At 40.9% G+C, this 22,893-nt stretch overlaps 2 protein-coding genes across 2 annotated transcripts in view; both read right to left on the bottom strand.

The window, feature by feature from the left end:
• The window catches only part of p3h2 (prolyl 3-hydroxylase 2), a 61,647-nt gene extending 53,442 nt beyond the window's left edge, over positions 1–8,205 (bottom strand). The window contains exon 1 of the mRNA XM_056414529.1: positions 7,622–8,205. Coding sequence (XP_056270504.1) covers positions 7,622–8,038 — 417 coding nt within the window. The 5' untranslated portion in view covers positions 8,039–8,205. The remainder of the gene's footprint in view (positions 1–7,621) is intronic.
• Positions 8,206–11,964: 3,759 nt separating this feature from the next.
• Positions 11,965–14,343, bottom strand: LOC130193752 (claudin-19). The gene is made up of 4 exons (XM_056414446.1): positions 13,981–14,343; positions 13,438–13,602; positions 13,000–13,078; positions 11,965–12,921 (listed from the first exon to the last, which is right to left on the bottom strand). Exons 1-4 carry the CDS (start codon positions 14,180–14,182, stop codon positions 12,765–12,767), a joined length of 603 nt encoding a protein of 200 aa, XP_056270421.1. The 5' UTR covers positions 14,183–14,343; the 3' UTR covers positions 11,965–12,764.
• Between the last annotated feature and the right edge of the window lie 8,550 nt (positions 14,344–22,893).

The raw sequence follows: 22,893 nt of genomic DNA, 5'->3' as shown, positions 1-22,893 counted from the left end.
GTACGACACGCCCACGGGTCTGTGAGGACGTTATCAACAGAGATCAAGGTCTGTTCTTGGTCTCCAGCATAGCAGCTTCCTTCTCTCCGATGTAACCACAGCAACCACATCGTCTGAAGCTGGACATACTCAAAACCATCCGAAGGTGACTAATTGTCTGGAAAAGTTAGTGAAGGAAAACATCAGTTGGTGTTTACTGTGTGGCTGTCACAAAAGTGAGATACTTTCTTTCTGCTTTTTTATGACATGATGGAAAAGAAATACCAGCTTGTAGCTGCTGTGTAAAAAGATAACACGACGCAGAGAAGCGGTTTTCTCTGCTTGCACCACCGCAGCCAACAAATAGTTCAAGACACCAGTGAAGCTGAACAGATGCTTGGCAAACTCTGCGTTTTCCATCCCAGCACCGATTTCTCCACTCAGACAGCCGGGAGTGTTTGGCCAGACTGATAATGACTAAAAACAAAGAATCTCACTCTTTGACGTACGCTCACACACACAGAGAAGGACACACAGCTGGTTGGACCAACACAATGAACCGTGGTCCAAATCCTCCCTTTTGTGGCAAGTCATAAATTATCCAAGACATTGGGAACACTGGTCAGAATGCAGTCACTGTGATAAATATTTATGAATTAATAAAAAGTTTGGAGCTTGATTTAAAACAAGTCCCGATCGCCGTTGGGCTAAAGCCTCAGACGCACAAGCCAGCGCCTCGCAGTCACCTCCGAGCCCAGAACCACTTCAGTGGCCCATTAGCAGCTCACTGCAGCCCTTTCATTGTTAATCAGGGCGAGTACTATATTGGTGTGTTATGCCACGGCGTGCCCCAACATTCCTGTGGTGTGTTATCCGCTCCTATCCAGTCATGCAGGAGGCCACACTTTCTGGGCAGAGCACAGCGCACTAGGGAAGCAGCATGTTGGCACTGCAGGTGTGTGTGCAGAGGAGGTGGTGGTCAGTTACATGCATTAACAGACAGCGTCCAGTGTCGTTTCTCTTTCGCAATCCCTCTTTTCCATTATCAATAGGATTAATTTTCTTGGGAATTGGAATGAGAGCAGAATTGAAACTTGAAATGGGGGAAGACAGCTAGGTTAGCTCTGTGATTAAATATAATCCCCCTCTCTGCATCTTTCCAGCTCGATAATTTTTAAAAAGTGTTGAAAAAATCAAAGTGTAAAAAAATATGTTTAACAGTGAATGATGTGCAGGATAGTTAACTCTTAATTATAGTATGGAATTGAAACACTTATTTCCCCTAAAGATGCTCAAACTTGCAACAGTACATTACCACCTTATCTACGGTACCCAAGTCTACTTTGTCTGATCCTGCGTTACATCTCAGTCACTTTGCAAATAGGAGAACAGCAAAAACTGACCCTTGAGATCAAACGTTAAAAAAGTCTGACTGAGGCGAACAAATTGCCGGCCTCTGGGCAGAAGCCCTTCCCCCTCTGTCGAAGACCCATCAATCCCCTCATCAGCTGCAGATGACAATAACATCATCTGTGATTCCCATCTAACTCACAAACATCAGGGCTCACGCTGGATTGCCCCCCCCCCCCATGCTGCTGTGTGTTTGGCTAATTGTGTCACTGTATCTCAATGAGCTCTAAAAGGGGGACATTTTAGGATACACTGAGCACCGATCTCTATTTATGGATGAATTTTCGTCTCTCCATCACACATTAATAACTCTGCTTCCTCCTCGGAGTCTTGGTTATTTCACTTCTCATAGGGTCCATTGGACCTGGCTGTGTCTGATGCCCCCTGCCATGGGCCTGCTCCCCCCACCCCTCCTCTCTACCTCCATCTGTCTCATGGATTGTGGAGGTCTGGATCGTGGTCCATGCCTACTACGACTACAACTATTCATACATTGTCATATTCATTGAATGTGTTTATGTAACTCTTTAATGCTTCCTTCTGTAAACATGACATCTATTGCTTCTGTCCTTCCTCGAGAGGGATCCTCCTCTGTTGCTCTCCTGAAGGTCTCGTCCCTTTTTTTTCTTATTCCTTGGGAGTTTTCCTGATCCGATGTGAGGTCCTGGGACAGGGAGGTAATATGTGTACACAGCGTAAAGCCCTCTGAGGCAAATTTGTAATGTGTGATATTGGGCTATACAAAATAAACTGAATTGAATTAAAAGGGAAGATAAAACAAAATCGCAGCAGGAATGTACCAGAAGCACAGCGATCATTACCAGCGCCAAGACGTTTGCACACCGTAACCTCTCATCACAACCAAGCCAGCAGGTTTCATCTCACCATGAGGCCATCCATGGCCATCCGAGGGAGACTGTGCTTGAGCCAAAAGATGCCTGCCGTGTTGGAATCATCACAGTCACAGTGAAATCATGAATGGGTCGGACTAAAAAGAGAAAAATTCCAGAGGAGGCTCACAACATCAGCAGGCTCCAGAGGCTGTCCTGACCCAGTCACCTTCTAACATCGTGCTGGGTGACCCAGGGAAGTAAAAAAATAATTACAAAAAATGACGTTTGGATCGCTGTTGTGTCTCATATTCCCAGGAATTTCACCATTGAGTGTCAAATATTTTGCCTTTTTGCTGTTTTCAGCATGGATCTTGTAAATGCTCGAGTTTCTCAACATGACAGCAGGGCTCCAGACTGCGACCAAATGGTCGCATTTTGCGCCTAAAATTAGACACAGTGCGAGTAAATTTTTCATCAACTCGCGCATGCGCGACCAGTAAATTAGCAGATTTCTTTTTTTTTAAATTAAATATTTTTGTTGTTTACAAACTTGTTCTACACTTCAGCCCACTATAGTTAGCGGTAATGCCTGAATGACTGGTTTACTAACCGACATTAACTCCAGAAGAAGAAGAAAAGAGACGAAAACCGAAGAAGAAGGCTGGCCTGTGTGTGAGGGGGGGGGGGGGCTAATGTGTGAAAAGAGGCGCACCGCAACGGAGACGCAACGAGGGCGAGGGCCGCAGAGTGAGAGGTCAGAGGGGATCCTCACGCACCGAGCGGCGTCCCCGTCCCCCGAGTTGAATCTCTGGGTCAACTCAGCCGACTCTCACATGTCTGCCCCGACAGACTGATGCTCACGGTAAACGCATTCGATCGGGAGCGTGCGAGGGTTTTGATAAAGTTAGCGGAAGGATTTAACTGACAACATCCGGTTTTGCAAAGTTAGCGGAAAGAACCACGTGAAACAACATCAGTTTATCAAAATAAGATGTCGACAAATCATACACTAACATATAAAAGTAAACAATGAACTGATGTTGTATCTTTATAGATCGTTTCTGAGATTTAGCTTAAATTATGCTAACATTAAAACATTTTTACTGTACCAAGGGAGTGGTTTATAAAAATTAGTCAGTCTTTTGTATGCTAAACAAAGTCCTGTCTATAGATTTCCCCAAGAGTTCCAGGAAATGAATAATGCAGATGTGTTCCATACATATCTGAAATCCCCTACAATAGCAATCAAACAATTTTAATGTATCAATTAGGACATTTTTCAAAGTAAAAGTCCTAAATGTTTAAAGAAATCGGTAATTTCTTTAATGTTTGAGGTGCTTTATATATGTATTTCCTCATAGTCCTAGGCAATAACGCTACACAATAAATAGAATGCTTCAATCGACACCGTGATCGGTGATCGGTATTATCGGATCGGCAGATACTGATTTCAGTGATCAGTGATCGGTATTATCGGTGATCGGCAGATACTGATTTCAGTGATCGGTGATCGGCACCAAAAACCTGATCGGTGCATCTCTTGAAACCAACAAATATTTTGATTGGCCACATCGAAGTGCAAAATGCACATGCTCAAGGTATGTTTTCTCTTAAAATATGTTTAAACTCAATACAGTAACTTCTGAAGAGTTACAGGGTGACGGGTGGAGATTCCCCCTGTTATAATAGTAGGGGAAACACTGGAGTTGATAAGCGTGTCTTCTTGTCTGATCAATACACAACTGTGAGGTGCGTGAATGGACAAAGCGGCCAGCTGCTGATCACTCACTCAACAGCTCGACCTGCACGAATAGACGGTGCGCACGCAGCACGCAAACATTATTTTTGGGGAGCACCGAAGACCCATTTTGACCAACGAAAAAACCTGTGTGCGCCCCTAAATGTTCTGCTTGCGCCCCTAAAATTTTAAGTTAGGGGCCACTGTGCTCCTAGTAAAAAAAGTTAGTCTGGAGCCCTGTGACAGTATATTTACATTGGTGGCTCCAAATGTGTGGCCTCCAAAGTGGTATGAGAACATCAACAGGGTCATTATGGAGCATCGCCACCTCCTTAATTACAAGTAATGTATATCCCAATCTCCCCAAACTCTCCTGGAACACAGATAATCATTATCAAAAATAATACACTGTATTTGCTGGCAGACTTGTAAAGTGAGCCGTCAAACAAACCCCATTATGACCTGGTGATATGAGATACAGTCACGAGATGAAAAGAATGTATACGTCCCACTAACACTGGGAACTGCAATCCTAAATATCTGGATGGGTGGTATGCAGAAGACAAATCCACAGAAATTAAAAAAGGTCCACTGTTTGAGATCGTGAGCATTTCTATTAAATAATCTTATCCCACTCTGTTTGTCCGCATCTTAAATATAATGCACCATGGTATTCCAGTTTTTCCATTTAAACTAAACAATATCCACACCGATTAAAATATTCAAAACCAAGACTCATGATGTTTAACTGAGTTTCAAGGAGAAATATCCAGATGTTTGGGATAGATTAAACTGATGTTCTATATAATGTAATATGCCCATGCAACAACAAAAAAAATCATTTTTCGAGAAATTATCTTCTATTTATAATCAAATTAAACATTCATAAATTCACAGACCAGAAATAATGAGTCCTTCTTTTAGAGCAGCAGTGCTGCGAGTCCAATCAGATTGAGGATAAAGAGGCTTGAGATACGATCTCTTCTTGCACCTGAGGGCCTCTGATCGCTCTGCAGTTGGGCAACTGAAGTGGGAGCAGAGGGCCGAGCCCGAGTTCACTGGAGGCCATTGGGGTCCAGCCCAAAGGGCAGCCACAGAAGTCTCCCTTTAATACCTGCAAAAGGTGGCGTGTCTCTCTTTTTTTAGAAAAGCAAACTGATCAGGAAAATAAATAAAATATTTGCCGGGCTAAATGATGGGCGAGCTGGGGGACACACGCAGCAGCCGGAGCAATGAGAACAGTTGGCGACTGTGGAGCCTCTTCGAACAGGCCCAAAGGCTGCATTGTGCCAGAGGCTGTCAGGAGGAGGGTGTGTGGCGCTGGGATATGCAGGAATGTTATTTATGTTCACAAACACCACCAAACGCCCCCATACTAACACACACGTGAGGGCGCCTGCACACACATACAGAAGATCCAGATGCTAATATGTTGTACACACCGACTGGTTTGATGTGCTCTCATCCGGCGGGCCAATGGGAGTGCTCCAGCTCAGCCTCTCCTAACCTGTGGCAAGATAAACCTCAGAGCTCTCAGCCTTGATGTGCTGCCACATACTTAGTTCATAAAGACGTCAACACGCTAAGGGGAGAGATCTGTTCAAACGTTCACGAGAGCTCTGGTTGATGCTTTGTTGTGAGAGAGAAAAAATAAATAATGAGCCACAGATGTTTGCGTAATCAGAATTTTCAAAAGAGTCGCAATATGTTTTACAGCTGGGCGAGACTCTGCGTGTGTGGTAAGGCGGTGTCTATATGCTCATGTCTAGACAGGAGCGTGCACTTTCGTGGAGGATCACATCAGCTCCGATTCAGGAAACAATAGAGAACCCCTTTGCTCGGCAGCAGACGATGACAAGGCCCGTGGACTTCCCACCACTTCTGAGAAGTGGAAGCTGTGCGTCATCACCCCGGCATTTGGAGCTGGTCTGATGTCAGCAACAGTGGAAGTCGACTGGTTCTCAGGTTCATGGAAGGAGACGCCGACAGCTTCCGAAGTGAGCTCCACGTGTCAAACGTCACTCTCTTGCACACGTGAAGTTAAAAAGTCCAGTCAAGCTCAACCATGGACGAGTTTATTATTCGTACCAGATGTCGCCGCCGCTATCTGATTGTCACTGACCCCCCACCAAGTGTCCTGAAGTTGACCCCGAGCAAGCCGTTGATGGACGGATCAAGAAAGACAATTTCCTTCCAGAGTTATCATTGTTGCGGTCACATATTTTAATAAAATACCTGCATGTTGAATGAAGTGTTTGTCAAGATCAAATTCTACTCTTTTCATCGGTCAGAAGTCCAAGATAGTCAGCGGAAAAGGAGATTGGGAGTCATTCGGGTTGTCACAGATCTAGGGGGTTTCCAACTCTTTAAAAAAGGAGCTCTGAATACAAATATGGGGTGTCTTCTTACATTTGAGAAACTACAAAATACAAACTATTCTGATGGCAAATATTCTCCAGGCACATCAAACTCACTGGTTCCTCAGAAACAAATATAGCATAAAGTCTGAATCAGCAAATTACACTTTCTTCCCAGCTCTCCTGTTTTATCCGTATCTTGTTCCCACGCCTAGTGCTCAACATAGTTGCAGCCAAGAGATGTCATGGAAATTTGTATGATTGTAGAGTGAATGATTTCTAAAGCGTAGAGATTGCGGAATAGTTTTAGTTTAAGAGTGCTGCGATAATATAAAAGCTCACCGAGTCTATAATCTGACTGCACTTCAAAGTAAATCCTGATTATTGCACTCTCGTTACAAGCGTGTTGAAACCAATGTGGAAAGAGAAAGAAAGAAAAAGTTGGAGCTGTCAAAACAGAAAGAGAAATTGCCAAATGTGTTGCCCAAAAATAACACTGCTCACAGAGGATCTATAACAACTGAAGCATGGCTGAAGCAAGTGCACAGACATCTGTAGAGTCAACCTGCTGGGCCTCGATCTACTTACAACTAAAACTAATAAACAACACGGTAGTCTTTGGCAGGTGCATGTCGTGCACGTTGCATCTCACTGAAAACTGAAATAAGCTTTCGCTTGTATATTATTTAGAAGGAGTCTGACTGATATGATCAGCACGCCACTATTATTTGACAGAATTGAAAAATGTAATTCTAGTTAGAATGAAAGGTCAAACTAATTTTAACTTTTAGCCTCCGCTTTGAAATTAAACAGTAGCCTATCGTTCAACTGTAAAAGAACCAACCTGTTGAATAGTAGCCAAATAAATCTATTCTCCTAAAGTTGTTCTTCATTGTTATTGGACCAAGCACTTTAAAAATATATATATATATATATATAATGTTTATATAAAATATTTTATGGATATTGTTCAACTGTAGTAGAGTTGTAAATAACAAATACCAGGCCTGTGGCTGTGTGCCCTGTACTATGTGTGTGGTTATATTTGAGGAGTGAGGTACTGGCACATCTAGAAATACTAGTGCCGACACTACTGAATCCACAGGAGCAACCGGTGTTGGCTGCACGTGTGCAGCAGACCTCCCGAGAGCCCTCTGCCTCATCAGCAACAGCTGAGGAAGACTGACGCAAGAAAAGTGGCGCAAAGCAGCGAGGTTGAGAATTCCCCGCGGAGTGGTCAGCAGTAGTGCTCCGTGGAGTGTGCTAGTCTGTGACCCCCCCGGCCCCCCCTCCTCCCCACTTACCTTCTGATATGCCAGCTGAAGGTAGTTGTAGGGGATCCTCCGTTGGAAGTCCTGCACGACATCCTCGCTGACTTTATGCACGGACTGAGTGCCAATGTTCTCCTCGATGCATGTGTTCATACACGCCGCTCTCCGGAGCACCACGTCGGCGAAGCGCAGGTCCGAGAAGGTTCCATCAAAGGGATGCTGGTACTGGCACCTCAGCCGGCACCGGACTTTAGTGTGCCGGACTTCTTTGTAGCTGCCGAGCGCTCCCTCCATGAAGCGCACCACATTCGTATAGTCGCCTATGTAAAACGCCTGCACCGCACTGTCGTACAAAAGGTCGTATGGCTCCAGGGAGGCTGCTGGAGATAACAACGCGACCGTGAGGAGGACTGCGAAGAGGATAGCGGCCGGTGAGAAGGTTCCATCCATCCTCTGCTTCGGTTCAGACGGCGAGGAGCGACAGGAGCGGACTGCGACCACGATCAGCTCGGACTCGTCTTGGAGTCCATTTAAAAAAGCTCCTCGCGGAGATACGCAGGACGGCACCGGTCCAGGGTCTGAAATAAAGTTGCGTTAGTCGGGGACACACATTTTGTTATGACACCTCGTTGGCTCCGCTGACTCCGCCCCTCCAAGACGCGAATGGCCGGAGCACAATCACCGCTTTCCTGGAGCAGCCGAGCGGGGGACCCACAAGGGTCCTTCGGGGAGTCGCGTGGGTCGCCTCAAACACGAACACGAAATACTTTTGGTAAAACGTCATTTACCGCATCGTTTTATAAAAATAAAAAAAAGTTTAAGTGGTTGTTTCGCAAGACACGTTTTAAGTCTCAACTTTCCGCTGGAGATAATGAGGAACTTAAACGAAAAAAAGTATTCGATAATGTGACTTTAAGAATGCCTGTAAAAGAAACTGCACCAAATACTTAAAACAGAGGTTGCTTTAATAGACCAGGAAGCATTACATACAATTACATATTCTACTATTTAAGAGCGATTTCGATTGAGATATTAATTAGGAATATAGCTCTATATTTAAAACTTCTTCCCCAAGAAAATTAAGACGTCAACTTTGTAATTAGTCGTATGTCCATTTATTAGGACGACTAATATTTGCTTACTTGATGGAAAATATCTCTTGTTTATTAATATTAATTATTCTCCCAGTTAAATCAACCAATGAATACCCTGATATTAGTAAGTTGTTATGCAAACAACCCCTCACAAAAATCGTGAGATATGCATGTACAAATACTTGCTACTTTGTGTTCTGGGAGTTTCTCTTTACTTTGGGGGGTTCAGTGTGAGTCAAGACAGTCAGACACAATCCACTTAAAGGAGGCTGTCTCCCTCTGGAGGCTCTTCCAGCTCATAGCAGTTTAAAAACCGGACCGTTTAAAAACCCTTTCAACTCTTCATTGAGGAAATCCAGACACACGTGAATCTTTAAACGACACATGTTGATCCAAATCTCTTTGAAGACACCACAGAGGCGACAAGTATGTAGTAAAGCAGGTTACATCTTCAACGTTTTTTAAGGTCAGTATTTTATCATAAGGATGAAAACATTCATATGCAGCCATTCAAGTTTATTTTTAGATCGTTTGTATTTCGATAACAGCAATGTGTGAATGTGTTATCTATTTAGATTCCTGTACCTTTCATCGCACATTGGCTAAAGATAAATAAGTTATAATTTTAGGATCGTGACAACCGGGTAGAAGAAGGAACAGACTCATGGAACAGAATCCTGGAACAGAATCATGGAACAGAATCACGGAACAGGCTCATGGAACAGAATCATGGAACAGAATCACGGAACAGGCTCATGGAACAGAATCATGGAACAGAATCATGGAACAGGCTCAAAGCTCAGCAGAGCAAACGAGTAAAAAAAAAGGAAGTTGGTTCATGACGGGCTTTAACCATATTATATATAATGACAATGTAAAGTTGTTATTACTATTATTAGGGCCCGATCACTGAATTATTCAGAGGACCTTTTTTCTTAAAATGTTTGTTATTATTATTTAGATTTGTGGTCAGAACTATTGAAAGACCGGAGTTATAAAAGCTTTGAGGTGTTATCAAACAACGTGGATGTGGTGTGGCGACCAAAAAAAGCGATATCATGATATTTATATTGTATATTTATGGATCATATTATACTGAATATTATGATATATATATATATATATAAATATTAATATTATGTTGCTGTAATGAAGTCATGACAGGGAACATAGATCCACATGGTTTTTTTCACTATGCTAAAACATGACAAGATTTAAAGCAAATAATGATGAATACCAGCATGTTTCATTAGGTACTTTGCATAGCTGCATGGCTTCAAGACGCCCATCATACAGCTTTCTATTTTCTACCATTTTACTTTCACTTCTTCTCTAAAGATTCAGGAAGAATCTGGGCAGCAGTTTGCCACGTCCCATGAGAGACTCCTAATGAGTTTACATCCGTGGAGGACACTACAACGTCTCCTGTTATTTGTTGTGTTTCTACGAAAACATGAGGCTGTTTGGTCCTGTCTAGGAGGACTTTCCTGTCCTTTCAATCATTCTGCAGTTAATATTGATGTGCCTATTTGTCCAATAAATAAAAAACAAATGTAATTCAAAGGGCCACTGATGCACCATGTGTTTGTAATTTAATCAGACGTGTTTCTCTTTTTCTTTTGTTATTTATTAAACAAAACCAGCCAAATCAACAAACGGATGAACAAAGGAGCTCCTATCGCCGCCTCTCCCTGCTCTGTGAAAAAAGCACAAGCCCACCCTGGTGCATGCTGGTCCTGTGCCTGTCTACTCTGACAACAAAATGAAACAATACTACTCAATACTAACATCAAATAAATAGCTCCAACAACTATCTTTAGAGAAATTAATTTCAATTAAGTAATTCTGTCAAACAAGGAGTTTCCTTCAAGATTACAGAATGCTCCTATACTGTGGTAATATATGTTATAGGAACCTATGAGACACATGTTATCTCTATATTCTATTGTATCTATTAACACTGCATAGACTGCATGAGTGCTTTTGAATTCGGCCCCCAAGACCCTATTATTTAGTCAAGCAGAACTGAAGGCAATGATAAATCATAAACAAATTAAAAGCATCTGTGAGATATGACAACATATATAACTGTGGGGGGTCTGCAGGGACCCCAGTTGGTAGAAGGAGGGTCAAAGGTCATGTTTTCTCTTGTGTATTCTCCCGTCTTTAATATCCGTCGTAACGCAATGTGAACCCAATTTGAGTTAAAGCTCGTACACCGACTCTCAGCTCGTTTTCAGACAGAACTTCTTACACCCCTCCAATCAATTCTGTTCTCTGAGTTCCTCGCAGCAGCAGCTGTAATAACAGATGACCATAAACACAATATTTACAGGGTAAAACGATAGCAGATACGGGAGGAAGGAAACTGTTTCACTGTCAGGAAAGCTCTCATTACTGGAGGACTCTTTTTAAGGCAACAGGATCCACTTTTTCACAGTAAACAGCAACGTCTCACTGGATAATACAATGTTGATGAACTGAATCAAATTTGATCAACAAAGTACATTTCACTAAGAACATTACTCATTCCGCTCTTTAATTCTGAGGTACTTGTACTTTTGCATTTATTACTACTTTATATATGTATATTGCTTTATTTTTATACCACTATATCACAGAAGATAATTATACTTTTCACTTGATGATATTTAAATGATGTTGGATTACATGTTATATATTATCTTGGAATGGCCATTCTGCATTGTGAGGTGACTACTTTTTCTTTTTGCACTTTAAGTATATTATCATGCAAATACTTGTGAAGTTTTATGTTTATGAGTATTTCTTACACTACTGATGCTCACCTGTGTCAGTAAATCTTCCGCACTGAGAGAAAACACCATTCATGTGATTATATTACCTGAGCGGCTCTGGCTAAGAGGAAGTGTCGGTAGTTCTCTAATCAGAAGATTGGTGGTTCGATTCCCGACTCCTTGGGGAAACTACTGAGAGGCTAAACAAATGAATTTACCATTTAAAGAAAGGGACTAATTGATTTCTTTCGACTGTACTATTGGAGTCTGAATTTGAGTATAACGAGTAATTTAAGTAAGTGGATAACATCAATCCAGTGTCACATGAAAAGTAAATATCAAATAATTTGCCTAAAACCTTTACCTGTCTTAAGAACAAAAACAAATCGATTAAAACACAATACTTAAAATAGGGAATAACTAAATTGAAATGAGTTTCATTTTTGAAAACATATTTTGTACGGTGTATGTTAAAATGTACCTCCACACTGTGTGCAATCAAATAGAACGTAACGTAGGCCAGAGGGAAGACCACAGAAATATTTTATTTTTATTTCAAAACATCTTTTAAATGGCAACAGCAACAAAATTACATGAAAACACGACAAGACAATATAAAAACTAACAAACAACATTGCACAAACAAATCTCCATTAACACCAGCGTGGAACTGAAGAGGAATGAATTGTACACAATGTACACCATAAAATAAATATTTCCATCAAGTGTCGAATCTTTGGGTCTATGCTGCAAACTATTGAAAGTGTTCTTCATCAGGAATTGTGATGAGGAAATTTTTGAAGTCATAATTTCATAAACAGGCTGACGAAGTTTAAGAATATATATATATATATATATATATATATATATATATATATATATATATATATGAATACCTGGAAGAATTAGTGCTGCAGGGATGACATGTTTTTTTTGGTTCCCTCAACACAAAGCCAATGGGATGTGTCTGGGTTTTAGGACTCATTTCCGCAGCATATTGCTAACTTTATATAATATTTGAATTTTTTAAATAAATTACAAATGGAATCCTTACATTTATTTCTCTCAATGGAAAATAAAAACTGCTGACAGCAGCGTAAATTACTGCAGTGACTGACAGCACCGAAGTAATAACCACACATAAGTGTGATATGTGGTTATCAGCTTGATCTTGTGTGTATTCCTGATCCTGATTTCTGACTTGATGTTCAGCAGGCGGTATTTATAATCCTTCAGTGGGATTTTTCCTCATCGTAGAAACACAACCTGCTCCTGTTGGTAAATTGATCACTGGTTGTATCAAAGCCTCTCCTCTGCTCTCCTCCTCTAGACGTAGTTGGACTTTGGGTGGCTGGTGGAGAGGAAGTGGTTGGAGCTCTTGGACTGGGACTGAGAGCATCTTCGACAGCCCAGGAAAGCACCGCCAGCCATAGTGAGGAGGCCGCCAGCCCAGCTGACGAACACGGCATTACCGAACTCAAAGCTGCAGAGAAAAACACACACAATTATGTACAGAACCAACGCTGTGTGTGTGTGTGTGTGTGTGTGTGTGTGTTTATACCTCTGCAGGCGATGGGCTTGATTGAAGATCTGAACAATCATTTTGACGTACCAGGATGTTATGATGAGGGTTAATAAACCTGAACAAAGAAAACATATATTGTTCATGACAAGTTTTAAGTGCGGCTAATCTTTTTTTTAAACTGTTTTTACAAATTACATATTTACAGGTGTAAAATAGATGTAGAAGGTTATTCATTACCAATGCTCAATATGATCCACTATTTTCCTTTTACTTATATAATTTCAAGAGGTTTGAATTATGAAAAGATTAAGGCAATATCTTTAGATAGGAGCTGATGATATATTTTTTTGTCTTATCTTTCGTGTGTTATTTGCCTGTAACTCTGTTATTGCTGCCTATTTTGGCCAAGAGAAAACTTCGATTTTAAATCTTAGTAAGGCCTTTCTAGTTAAATAAAGGTACAAATGAACACACCTGCAACCATGAACATGATTCCTCCGACCATAGCTGTTGTGGATTTGCTCTCATCTTTGCCGTCCATGAAGCGAGTGCACTTCATTCCCACTGTGGACACCAGCAGCGCCACAGCGGAGAGGAAGACGCTGAGCAGCATCACGCCTCTGGTAGCCTGCACCTCAGCTAGAGGAGCAGCCATGGGAATGTTACATTTAAACAGTATAAACTTCTCATTGATATACTCATATTGTTTTTCTTCTGTACATTCTATTTATATTCTAAATGTATTACAATTGTGTTATTTTGTGTGGTTTGGGCTCTATGCTTGACCTTTACACTTTTTCAAGAGCACACAATTAAATAAAAGCTGAAATAGAGAGAACAATTTTCCAAAACACCCTAAGGAATTGCCACAATATCAGACATGGGGTCAGACGAGGTCAATCCAAAGATCTAAAAAAGATGCATTTCTGTCTTATTATATAAACTTATTAAAGGGGAAGGTATCTCAGCAAGCAGCGTCTGTTTTTTAGAGCCGATACAGACGCGATAACAACGTACTTGGCAGCTTCAGGAGGTACTGGTGGAATTCACAGGTTGTCCTCTCGTTGCCACTGCAGCTCATCCACAAGCCCTCGTAGATGCGGTGCGTCTTGCCCTGGTACTGCTTCTTCCATTCGACCATCAGAGTAGCGGCGACGGTGACCGCGAGACCGACCAGTGAGAGGAAGAAGCCGAGGAGCTGCAGTCCCGAGCTGGCCATCGCATCCAGATAACAGCAGAGCGGGAAGAGTTGGGGAAATTAGCTTTAAACGTCCGATAACTTGGTTGTAAACTTAATTAACAGAGAGAGAACAAATATGGAAGTGATTTGAGGTCCTTAATAAAGGAAACAGTGTGGTTTCCCTCTCGGTGGCTCCTCGCAGCTTTCAGACCGTTATACGCGCGCTTCTCTGCAACCTCTATTTAAAGTCCCAAGGCGCGTGACGCGTGTGAGGTCTCTACTCCACCTGCAGTGGGTGATGGGAAAAGTTGTTGTTGATGTTATGTCTTATCAGACCAGTTAATGACGGTAAGTACTGACTATTTTAAAGAAGAAGTACAATTTCTGGTCGGAAAAATGATTTAGCTCTTTTCACTTCATTAGTATATTTCACACAATGAGACAACAGAGGACTCCAGGTCACACATGTGTCAAACATGACGCGGTTGAGTCCATGACCTACTTCCATTGTGGTCACTGATGTAAATATAGCATTGATATTCCATATAAAATACATGCAAAAAATACGAAATGTAAAATCAGCATTCAAATCCCTCCAAATTAGAACTTAAAGAATCTAAAAAATATATATGAACTAAAGTAATGAACTGATACTATATCAATAAGCCATGAATCAGCTTCAGATGTATACAGTTTACTGCAGCTTAGAAGCAACATGTTAATCCTCACAATTGTATTGCAGCTGAAGAAACAATATGTTCCACACAATGCGCTTGTTTTCTCGCATAGTTTAGTGATGGTTAGCATAACAAGGTGTCCATTGGCTTCCTTTTTCTATGGCGGGTATCCTAAGTTATCTGTTGGTGACCACGAGGAGTAAACTTCGATTGAAGTTATTTCCGTGCCTTCAAGTAAACAGTATGTTTTGTCAAATAAATTACTTCAGCTTCATGCAACACGAGTTTAATTTACATGTCGGTAACAAGAACATAAAACTGACATCTGATAAAAACATCAGAATGAAAACATTATCCGTCACCCAAACAAGTGAGGGTTAATTGCTCAGCAAATTACAGTACCGAGCTTCAGTTTACGTCTTCATTTTAACCAGATTAACAAATGAGTTGACCATATATGGTTAAGGGGATGCCAGTTTGTAAACACGCTGTATTTGTCTGTTAGATTGGATCGGTTTCCACCCTTTCCTGATAAAAAGCCCAAATCAAAACATTGCTTAGAGCAATTAAAGTCACAACTCCCTTCTGAATTTGCTTACAACCAGTCATAATGCAGCCCTCCCTTGAAAGCAATAGTTTTTTTCTTCTTTTTTCACAGCCATTGTTTAATTCAGGTCAGCCCAGTTCAAACTTTATTCCCGACGAATTCCTGCTACATGTTTGCAGACTGCATTTCACGATCGTGACAATATCAGGAAAAGTGGACTAATTTCCCTTCGATATCCATCCATCAACAGTTAAAATTGCTATAATGCACCATAATCATAGTTATTAAACCACTTGGCCTCCGTCTGATTATAAATAGACCTCCTTTTATATTATGCTGTGCGCAGAGGATTATAGATAAACGAAAAGAATGTCAACCCTCTTCCCCCATGTGCTCCAACTGTAAATAGGCTGTACCCTTTCCTGCGTGTGTCATCAGTGACTCATCACCAGAGGATTTTGTGAAAATAGTAGAATGATATGAAGGATTTGTGATTTGAATATGTGATGAACACGTGGAGCAGGTGTGTGGTGGTGTGTGCTGTGGTGTTCATTCAACTTGAGAGACGAATGTATCCCCACTTTAAATGAAGGGGGTGAAAACATTGAAAGCCATTTCTTTATTGTACGAAACATAACACCAGAGACACGCAATACTGAAACAGCCTGATGTAACAAGTTCATAGCGTTCTAATTGTTCACTTTGTGTCCCGCCATAATATAACTGCTTTTATGTCTTCGCAAAAAAGTTCTACAAGTTTGAAGGCAGCAACTCACACTTTCTCATAAAATTGCCTATTTTATGAAGCCATTGAGTGCCTGCTGACCCCTCTCACACTGCTGTTACTCGGCCCCGGCCTGTAGGGGGCGCTAGTGATAACACATCGTATACCAGCTCACATTGGGCAAAAGGTTACGCCTAGACAGGCTGTTGATCTGTCACAGGCCACAAACACTCACACCTACGGGCATTTAGAGTTGCCAGTTCACCAAACTTGTTTGGCCGGTGGGTGGAAACTCACTTTGGCTCAAGAGGAACACACATAACTCAGTTAGGTGCACTAGATTTACTCAAATGACCTTCTGGTTATGCAATGCTCCTGACTGAATATCCTCTTCTTACATTCTGTATGCATGAAATTATGCCATTCACCCCACTGAATCACGTCATTTGTATTCACTGAAATGCGCTGATGTCCCCACCAATGTGTTATCTAATATCTTGAATGTGGTCAATAGTGTGAACTGACCTGTTATTGTGGGTTTTCTGCCGGCACTTTCTCCATTACAAATCTTCTTCATTTACACAACTTTGTTAATAGTTTAAGTAAAAAGTCATAGTGAACAAGTCCAGTTCATAACCTGCTGTGGGATAAATAAAAACATCATCCAAACAACTGCAAACATCCATTTGATGCTATAATAATGTATGAACAAGCCTTGTGACGGACGCTGTTGTGAATAATCCTGACCCATCATGTTGTGGGCATTATATGTTTGGCAATTCACAGCCAAAGTTAAAGTAAGCCTTCACACTTTTCTTCTCGCTGCCAAAAGGTTTTCCAAAAACCTCCAAACAGAAATCAAATGAATCAAAAGGGGAAAGAGGTCACAGTCTGTAACATTGATATGACACTTTTTATGGTGAGATTCAAAAACAAGGGAGGGGTCACTGTGACACACACACACACACACACACGTACACACACGTACACACACGTACACACAGACAGACAGACAGACGCACGCACGCACGCACACACGCACACACACACACACACACACACACACACACACAAACAGAAACATAGTTCCTTTAAAAACCGGAGCAGGTTGTGTTTCTACGATGAGTAAAAATCCCACTGAAGGCACACACACACACACACGCACACACCACACACACTTCTTGTGTAGAGTCAGAACCTATCCCTCTGAGATGAAGACAAATGGCAACAAATCCATGTGACAGTATTTACAAGTGTCACAACCCACTTCTGATAGTAATCTGAGTGTAAGAGTTTATGAAACACACCCGTAAAATGAAGCTACATTAAGGAAAATATACTTGAGAAACCGTGGACAGCGCTGAACCAATCATCAGGAAACAAGTCAATTGTATGATCTAAAAATGATGACGGGACTGAAATATCGCAACAACGATTGGATGGATTGTCATGTATTGGATGCATCCGTTCACAAAGGGATGAACCATATAACTCGATCATCCCCTCATGCTGCATCTATAGCTTCATCTTTCGGTCAGTATTTCGGATTCATTCAATACTTGGTTAGTAATTAAATACCTGCACTTTGTGTTTACCGCTCAGTAGCGTATGCTACCATGCGCGCTGAACTCAGATGGTGATTATGGTAAACGCATCATCTCGCTTATGAACATGTTGGCATGCTTTTATTAGCGTTTATTATTATTATTATGATTTTTATCTTTATTTACAGGGGACCATGTACGTTTAAAAGATAAATGTCACCATTCGATGCACTGTACCAGAGTGTAGCTTCAGCTAATTCATCATTCATCTGTAGTCCCCTGACAGACCGTACAACATAAAACATAGAACAATAACAAATAGTACAGGATCAATACACACAATGCAAAGTTACAGTACAGCATTTTAAATTTAAGAAGAACATCCTGTTTAAAAGTAAGTATTAAAAACCATTAAAAGTAAGTAATACACAACATTAAAAACAAGTAATAAAAACCATTAAAAGTAACTGATACACACTGTCAAAAGTAAGTAATAAAAACCATCAAAAGTAATACGAGCCATAATAATTTAGCTTCTAATAAGGTTGCATCTCAGTACAGGAGACTCTTGTTGCGCGCTCTACTCCCCAAACTGAGAAAGGACCATGCAAAGAGCTAAAATGACATTAGCATAAAAGCGGAAACTGACTCAATGTCACAGAGGGAAAATGATTCCTTAATGTATCACACCTACTAAAAAACCTTCCCTGAATTGTATTTAAAACAAAGAAAGAGGCAGTCATACCAGTCGTTATCAAAACCAGCAGGCTGAGATGGTTTCCTCTAACAAATACATGTGTTTATGTGCATATCAAATATGAAATGTCCAGAAGGTGTCCATGTGGTGCTTAAAAAAACACATTGAGGTTGTTTTTCTCAGGAAAATAAAGTCCTCTGAGATCAGCTGTAAACTCTTAATGTTTTTTTATTGTTTACTTTCAATAGGAGCAAGATTGCAGCAGATGTAAAACAAACATATTTTCGGCTTTATCTTTATGCACTGAGGGGACCAACCTGGTTTTCTCTCTTACGTTACTTATTCTATCATGTCCTGTCACATCTATCAGTGTGACAGGAAGTGCAGACCACACACCTGACACACACACACACACACACACATTATTTACAGAATGACATGGCCAAAACATAGAAAAACAATGCATTACATATCAATGACTTAGCACTTTTGAAGAGCTCAGTCAACACCAGTTCAACTGAAATACAGGTTTAATTTCTTGGAAAATTGCACATCACCACTTGTCTAATTTACAGTAAATAATATGGTGAAGGTATAAGTCCTTTAAACCCCGAAATGAGTCAGCATTTTTGCACTTCTGGTTCCCTCGTGTAAAAGTCAATTCGCTTTTTTATTATATTCTTGGTTATATTCCAGAAATAATCTCTGTGGTTAACAAAGTTTAAAAAAGGTTCAGGTTTTGTAAATCCCGTTCTTTTCTTAAACCTTTGAAGTGTCTTTGAACTAGTGCACCTTTACAGCCTTGTTGCGTACACACACACACTCATGCAACCGAGGTGTGGTGAGACTGTAGCCTAACGTGCTGATTGCATTCATGCTTCAAAAATCAATGAAATTGGTGTTAATTCTTGAACAAATATGTTGATGGACAAAATGTGTAAGTATCATCAATTTGTGTTTAAAATCCTTGATTTCTCTCAAGGCAGCCAGTGTGACGATGACTTTGAGGGTCGGCCTACAAAAATGTGTCATTCCTGCAGCGCTTTATGATGTTATCACTGTTTCACTGTTATAATTCATTTTCTCGCCATAGGGGACAAGGTTGGAGATCCAATCCTTCTTACTTTCTGACTTTTTGGGATATCTGTTGTCATTGCTTGGCATCCTGTAGGTGCTGCCCAATACTGACATTGGGGAGGAGTTACAGAGTAACCTCATTTCTGGGAATAGCAGCGAGAACATTCAGGTTAATTACACACACATATTTATAATGTTATGTTGCTAAGTAGAGAGGACACAATCGAAAGTAAAGTCATGTGCTGTTGTCTAATGTTTAAAAAATGTCCTAAAGCCAAAAGCTACCAATGCTAGATCATAAGTAAATCAACACCCCGATCAAAAGCTGATAAAGCAAAAACTCCATTTGTGAAGTCCATACACAGTTTCTCAGTTTGCACAGTGCTGGTGAAGATGCATCTACATATACTGGGAACTATGTGAGGAAGATGCCATCTAGTGGCCCCTGTGACCACGAGGGCCGCCAGGAGCAGAGTCACTGTACCAGTAAGCATACCGCTTTGATCGCAGTCATTTCTGTACATATACAATACTTCAAACAAATAGTATATGCATGTAGTATATGTGATATATTTACAATATGTCTCCTGCAATACGAAACTGACAAAGTCAAGTCATTACTGTTTAACCAAGTGATTCAAACAAGAAGTCTGAGAGGCTGTGACTCATTCTTACTTCAGAATGTATTATCTAAAACCACAAAGGACACATCTGTTTTCAGGTCCGTGCTTGTATGTTTACACGCTTTAATGTTCAAACAACTCTTTATTTTCGTCCGAAAATAACCTCTATTTATATATTATATAAACCTGCTTTATAATTTAAAAAGACACACTTTGCAGTATAGGATGTTAAAATACTGTAGCTGCCTTATCTCATCCTCACCTCTCAAACACAGGTGTAACTAACAAGGTTAATGGTGGCTGCGGTCCATGAGGTGTTTTAACGCGTAGCTCTGGTGCTCTAGAAACAGGACGGCGACATCACATTGCTGTGAGGACGGTCTGTAAGAGTGTGTCTGGTTTGTACAAATACAAACAAGGCAAGTGTTGTTATTGTGCTTTTTGATATTCTATCAGTAGTTTTTTATGTTATATTTACTGTGTGTTAACTGAACCAGCTGCAGTCAGCTCAACAGTCATCAACTGAAGTCGGCCCTGCCTCTGCCTGTCTTATTTGTCCACGTGTCATTGACAATCTGCATTGACTCTATTGTCTATTTTTATGCTTGTTGGTCAAAATTTTAGTCAATAAGTGAAGGGATTCATACAATTTAAAACCTGAAGAATATTTTAAAAAACAATGCACCAAAGGTTCCCAGTATCTTGTATCTTTGTTATTTAACGTCGGAAAAAAATGGTTTGAGTTGCATGAAAGGCTGAACACGTTTTCCAAAAGTCTATGCAACATATACAATGGAAGATGGTGCAAGCTTTCTTCTGCTCTCCTCAAATGGAAGCTGCGGGGCTCCTCTAGTGAACGGAAGATAAAAAAGAGACAACATGTATATCATAAACAATAGAGCCGGACTCCTTGGGGACCTCTAAGATCAGGGGAGCAATGACTTTGAACTTGAAAGAGATTTTTTTCCCCAGCACTTGTTCCCCTGAACAGGAGGGTCAGGGGCTGAGGTCCAACATGCCATTTCTTCGAATCCTTCCCAAAGTTAAGCATCTGTTAGTTTTTCATGCAGCATAAGTTGTGTCGAACCTGTGAAGTGCATCACAACTGCTCAGTGAGAACCCTGAAACATGGTAGCCTAAGCATTGTAAAGTAGTATACGAAAAGCACAGGTGTGATAATATTAGCAATCTTTTCAATTCAAGTGTTCCTGTAAGTCTTGAAAGTGAGCCAGTATGCACGGTACCAGGACCCTGAAACTGAAGCAGCTAAATCTAATTCAGCCATTATTGATTTTATTATTTAGACCTGTCAAAATGTCTTTTGTTAAAACAACCTATACCTGTGACTGAAAGCCAAACAGACTGCTGTCCCCAAGATGTCGATAAAACACCTTTTAATGTGATCGGAATTCGATACCCTGTAATTAAAAGTCAATGTAACATTTATATATTGGTGCTTTAACTTTAAAACAACAACAATATGTTCTTTTGTGTTTCTTATTTTTAATCGTTTAGGATCTTTCTATGGACTCTTCAGTTAAAGTGTACCAGCGGATCAATATCCTGCTAATACTGTGTCCATTCGTGCAAGCTAAAAGGAAGCACTGGATAATTACCTCTGGATTGGAGGGTGACTCCCTGCTCCGATGGGCCTTGGTGCTGCTCCAAACCAGTCCGGTGTCATTCCTGCATCAGGCACAGCAGAGCGCCTCAGGCCCAACGGCCTGCCTCATTTCTTACACCCCACGATGAGAATGTTTGCTTTCGTTCACATGCTCCATTATAAACTCTAAAATAAAGGCAGACTATAATCCAGGGCTGTGAGTGCCATTCTTAAAATAATTTGGTTATAAGACGGTGAATTTAGAAAATACGAATTCAAGAGATGAGCATTATGCATATGGTCACATATATAAGTGTCATATATACAGGGCTATACTTCATATCTTGTTAGACTTTGAGCCAAGCGTGTACAGTATGTGGGTAGATTTATTTATTTAGGAACAGTGTCTAGCTGAAGGCGTGGCACAACTGTGCAGATGCAATCCTGTCTGCGTAGGATTAATCCTCAGAGTATTAGTGTATAAAGTACTCAGATTAAAACCGGTAATGTGGCGTTTCAACAATTTATTCATTCATTTTATTTTATTCTAATTACATTTCATGTTTTAATCCATGACTGATTTATTGATTCCCTCTCCATAGACAGCTCTACGCTGTTCTCTGTTGAGGGTTGGATCATTTGAGTCTGACTAACTATTCTTTGACTCCCTCCACCGGTTTTTCCTGAAGGTGCGCCTCCGGGCTTCAAGAGACAGAGAGGGAGAAAAAACATGCAATGTGTTGAATTCTAACGACTGCATGGCGCTTTTTCCTTTACAGAAACAAATTAAAAGAGTGTCGAGGGAGCAAATGCTTTATATGTTCCTCTCTGTGTGGGATTTACATTTTGATAGACACTTAACCTGGATGGACAGAGACATCCAGTGAGAGTGATTGTCTCTCTCTCTCTCTCTCTCTCTCTCTCTCTCTCTCTCTCTCTCTCTCTCTCTCTCTCTCTCTCTCTCTCTAGTGGGTGTGTCTTCGTGTCTCGACATGGCATGCTGCAGTTGATAGACAGCTGCACTCAGCTTTTTACCTGCCAGGTGAGACACGGAACATGCATTCAGTCCTCAGAGTCCATTTCCCTGGCTCGGTACACATCCGCAGCGGCGGTTGTTCATCCCTCTCGTGCCACTTGACTGATCGGAGGACAGGTGAGTTAACTTACCTGTGAATAGATACTGTTCTGTTTTGCAGTTCTGTAACAAGCTGTTCGTGAGGATGCACACCTTGTTTTTTATTCAGCGCAAACACCTGTT

The sequence above is a fragment of the Pseudoliparis swirei genome, chromosome 5, assembly GCF_029220125.1.
Source record: "Pseudoliparis swirei isolate HS2019 ecotype Mariana Trench chromosome 5, NWPU_hadal_v1, whole genome shotgun sequence".
Taxonomy (NCBI): domain Eukaryota; kingdom Metazoa; phylum Chordata; class Actinopteri; order Perciformes; family Liparidae; genus Pseudoliparis; species Pseudoliparis swirei.
Note: the sequence above shows the minus strand (reverse complement) of the source record. Positions and strands in the feature narration are given on the sequence as shown.

Bases quoted from the DNA above. Each gene is read 5' to 3' on its own strand.
- LOC130193752 (XM_056414446.1), bottom strand. From the start codon at position 14,182: ATGGCCAGCTCGGGACTGCAGCTCCTCGGCTTCTTCCTCTCACTGGTC. The intron at 13,603-13,980 runs GTACGTTGTTAT...CTGCTCCTCTAG, and splicing joins GTACCTCCTGAAGCTGCCAA to CTGAGGTGCAGGCTACCAGA. The intron at 12,922-12,999 runs GTATAAACACAC...TTTTCTCTGCAG, and splicing joins CAAGCCCATCGCCTGCAGAG to CTTTGAGTTCGGTAATGCCG.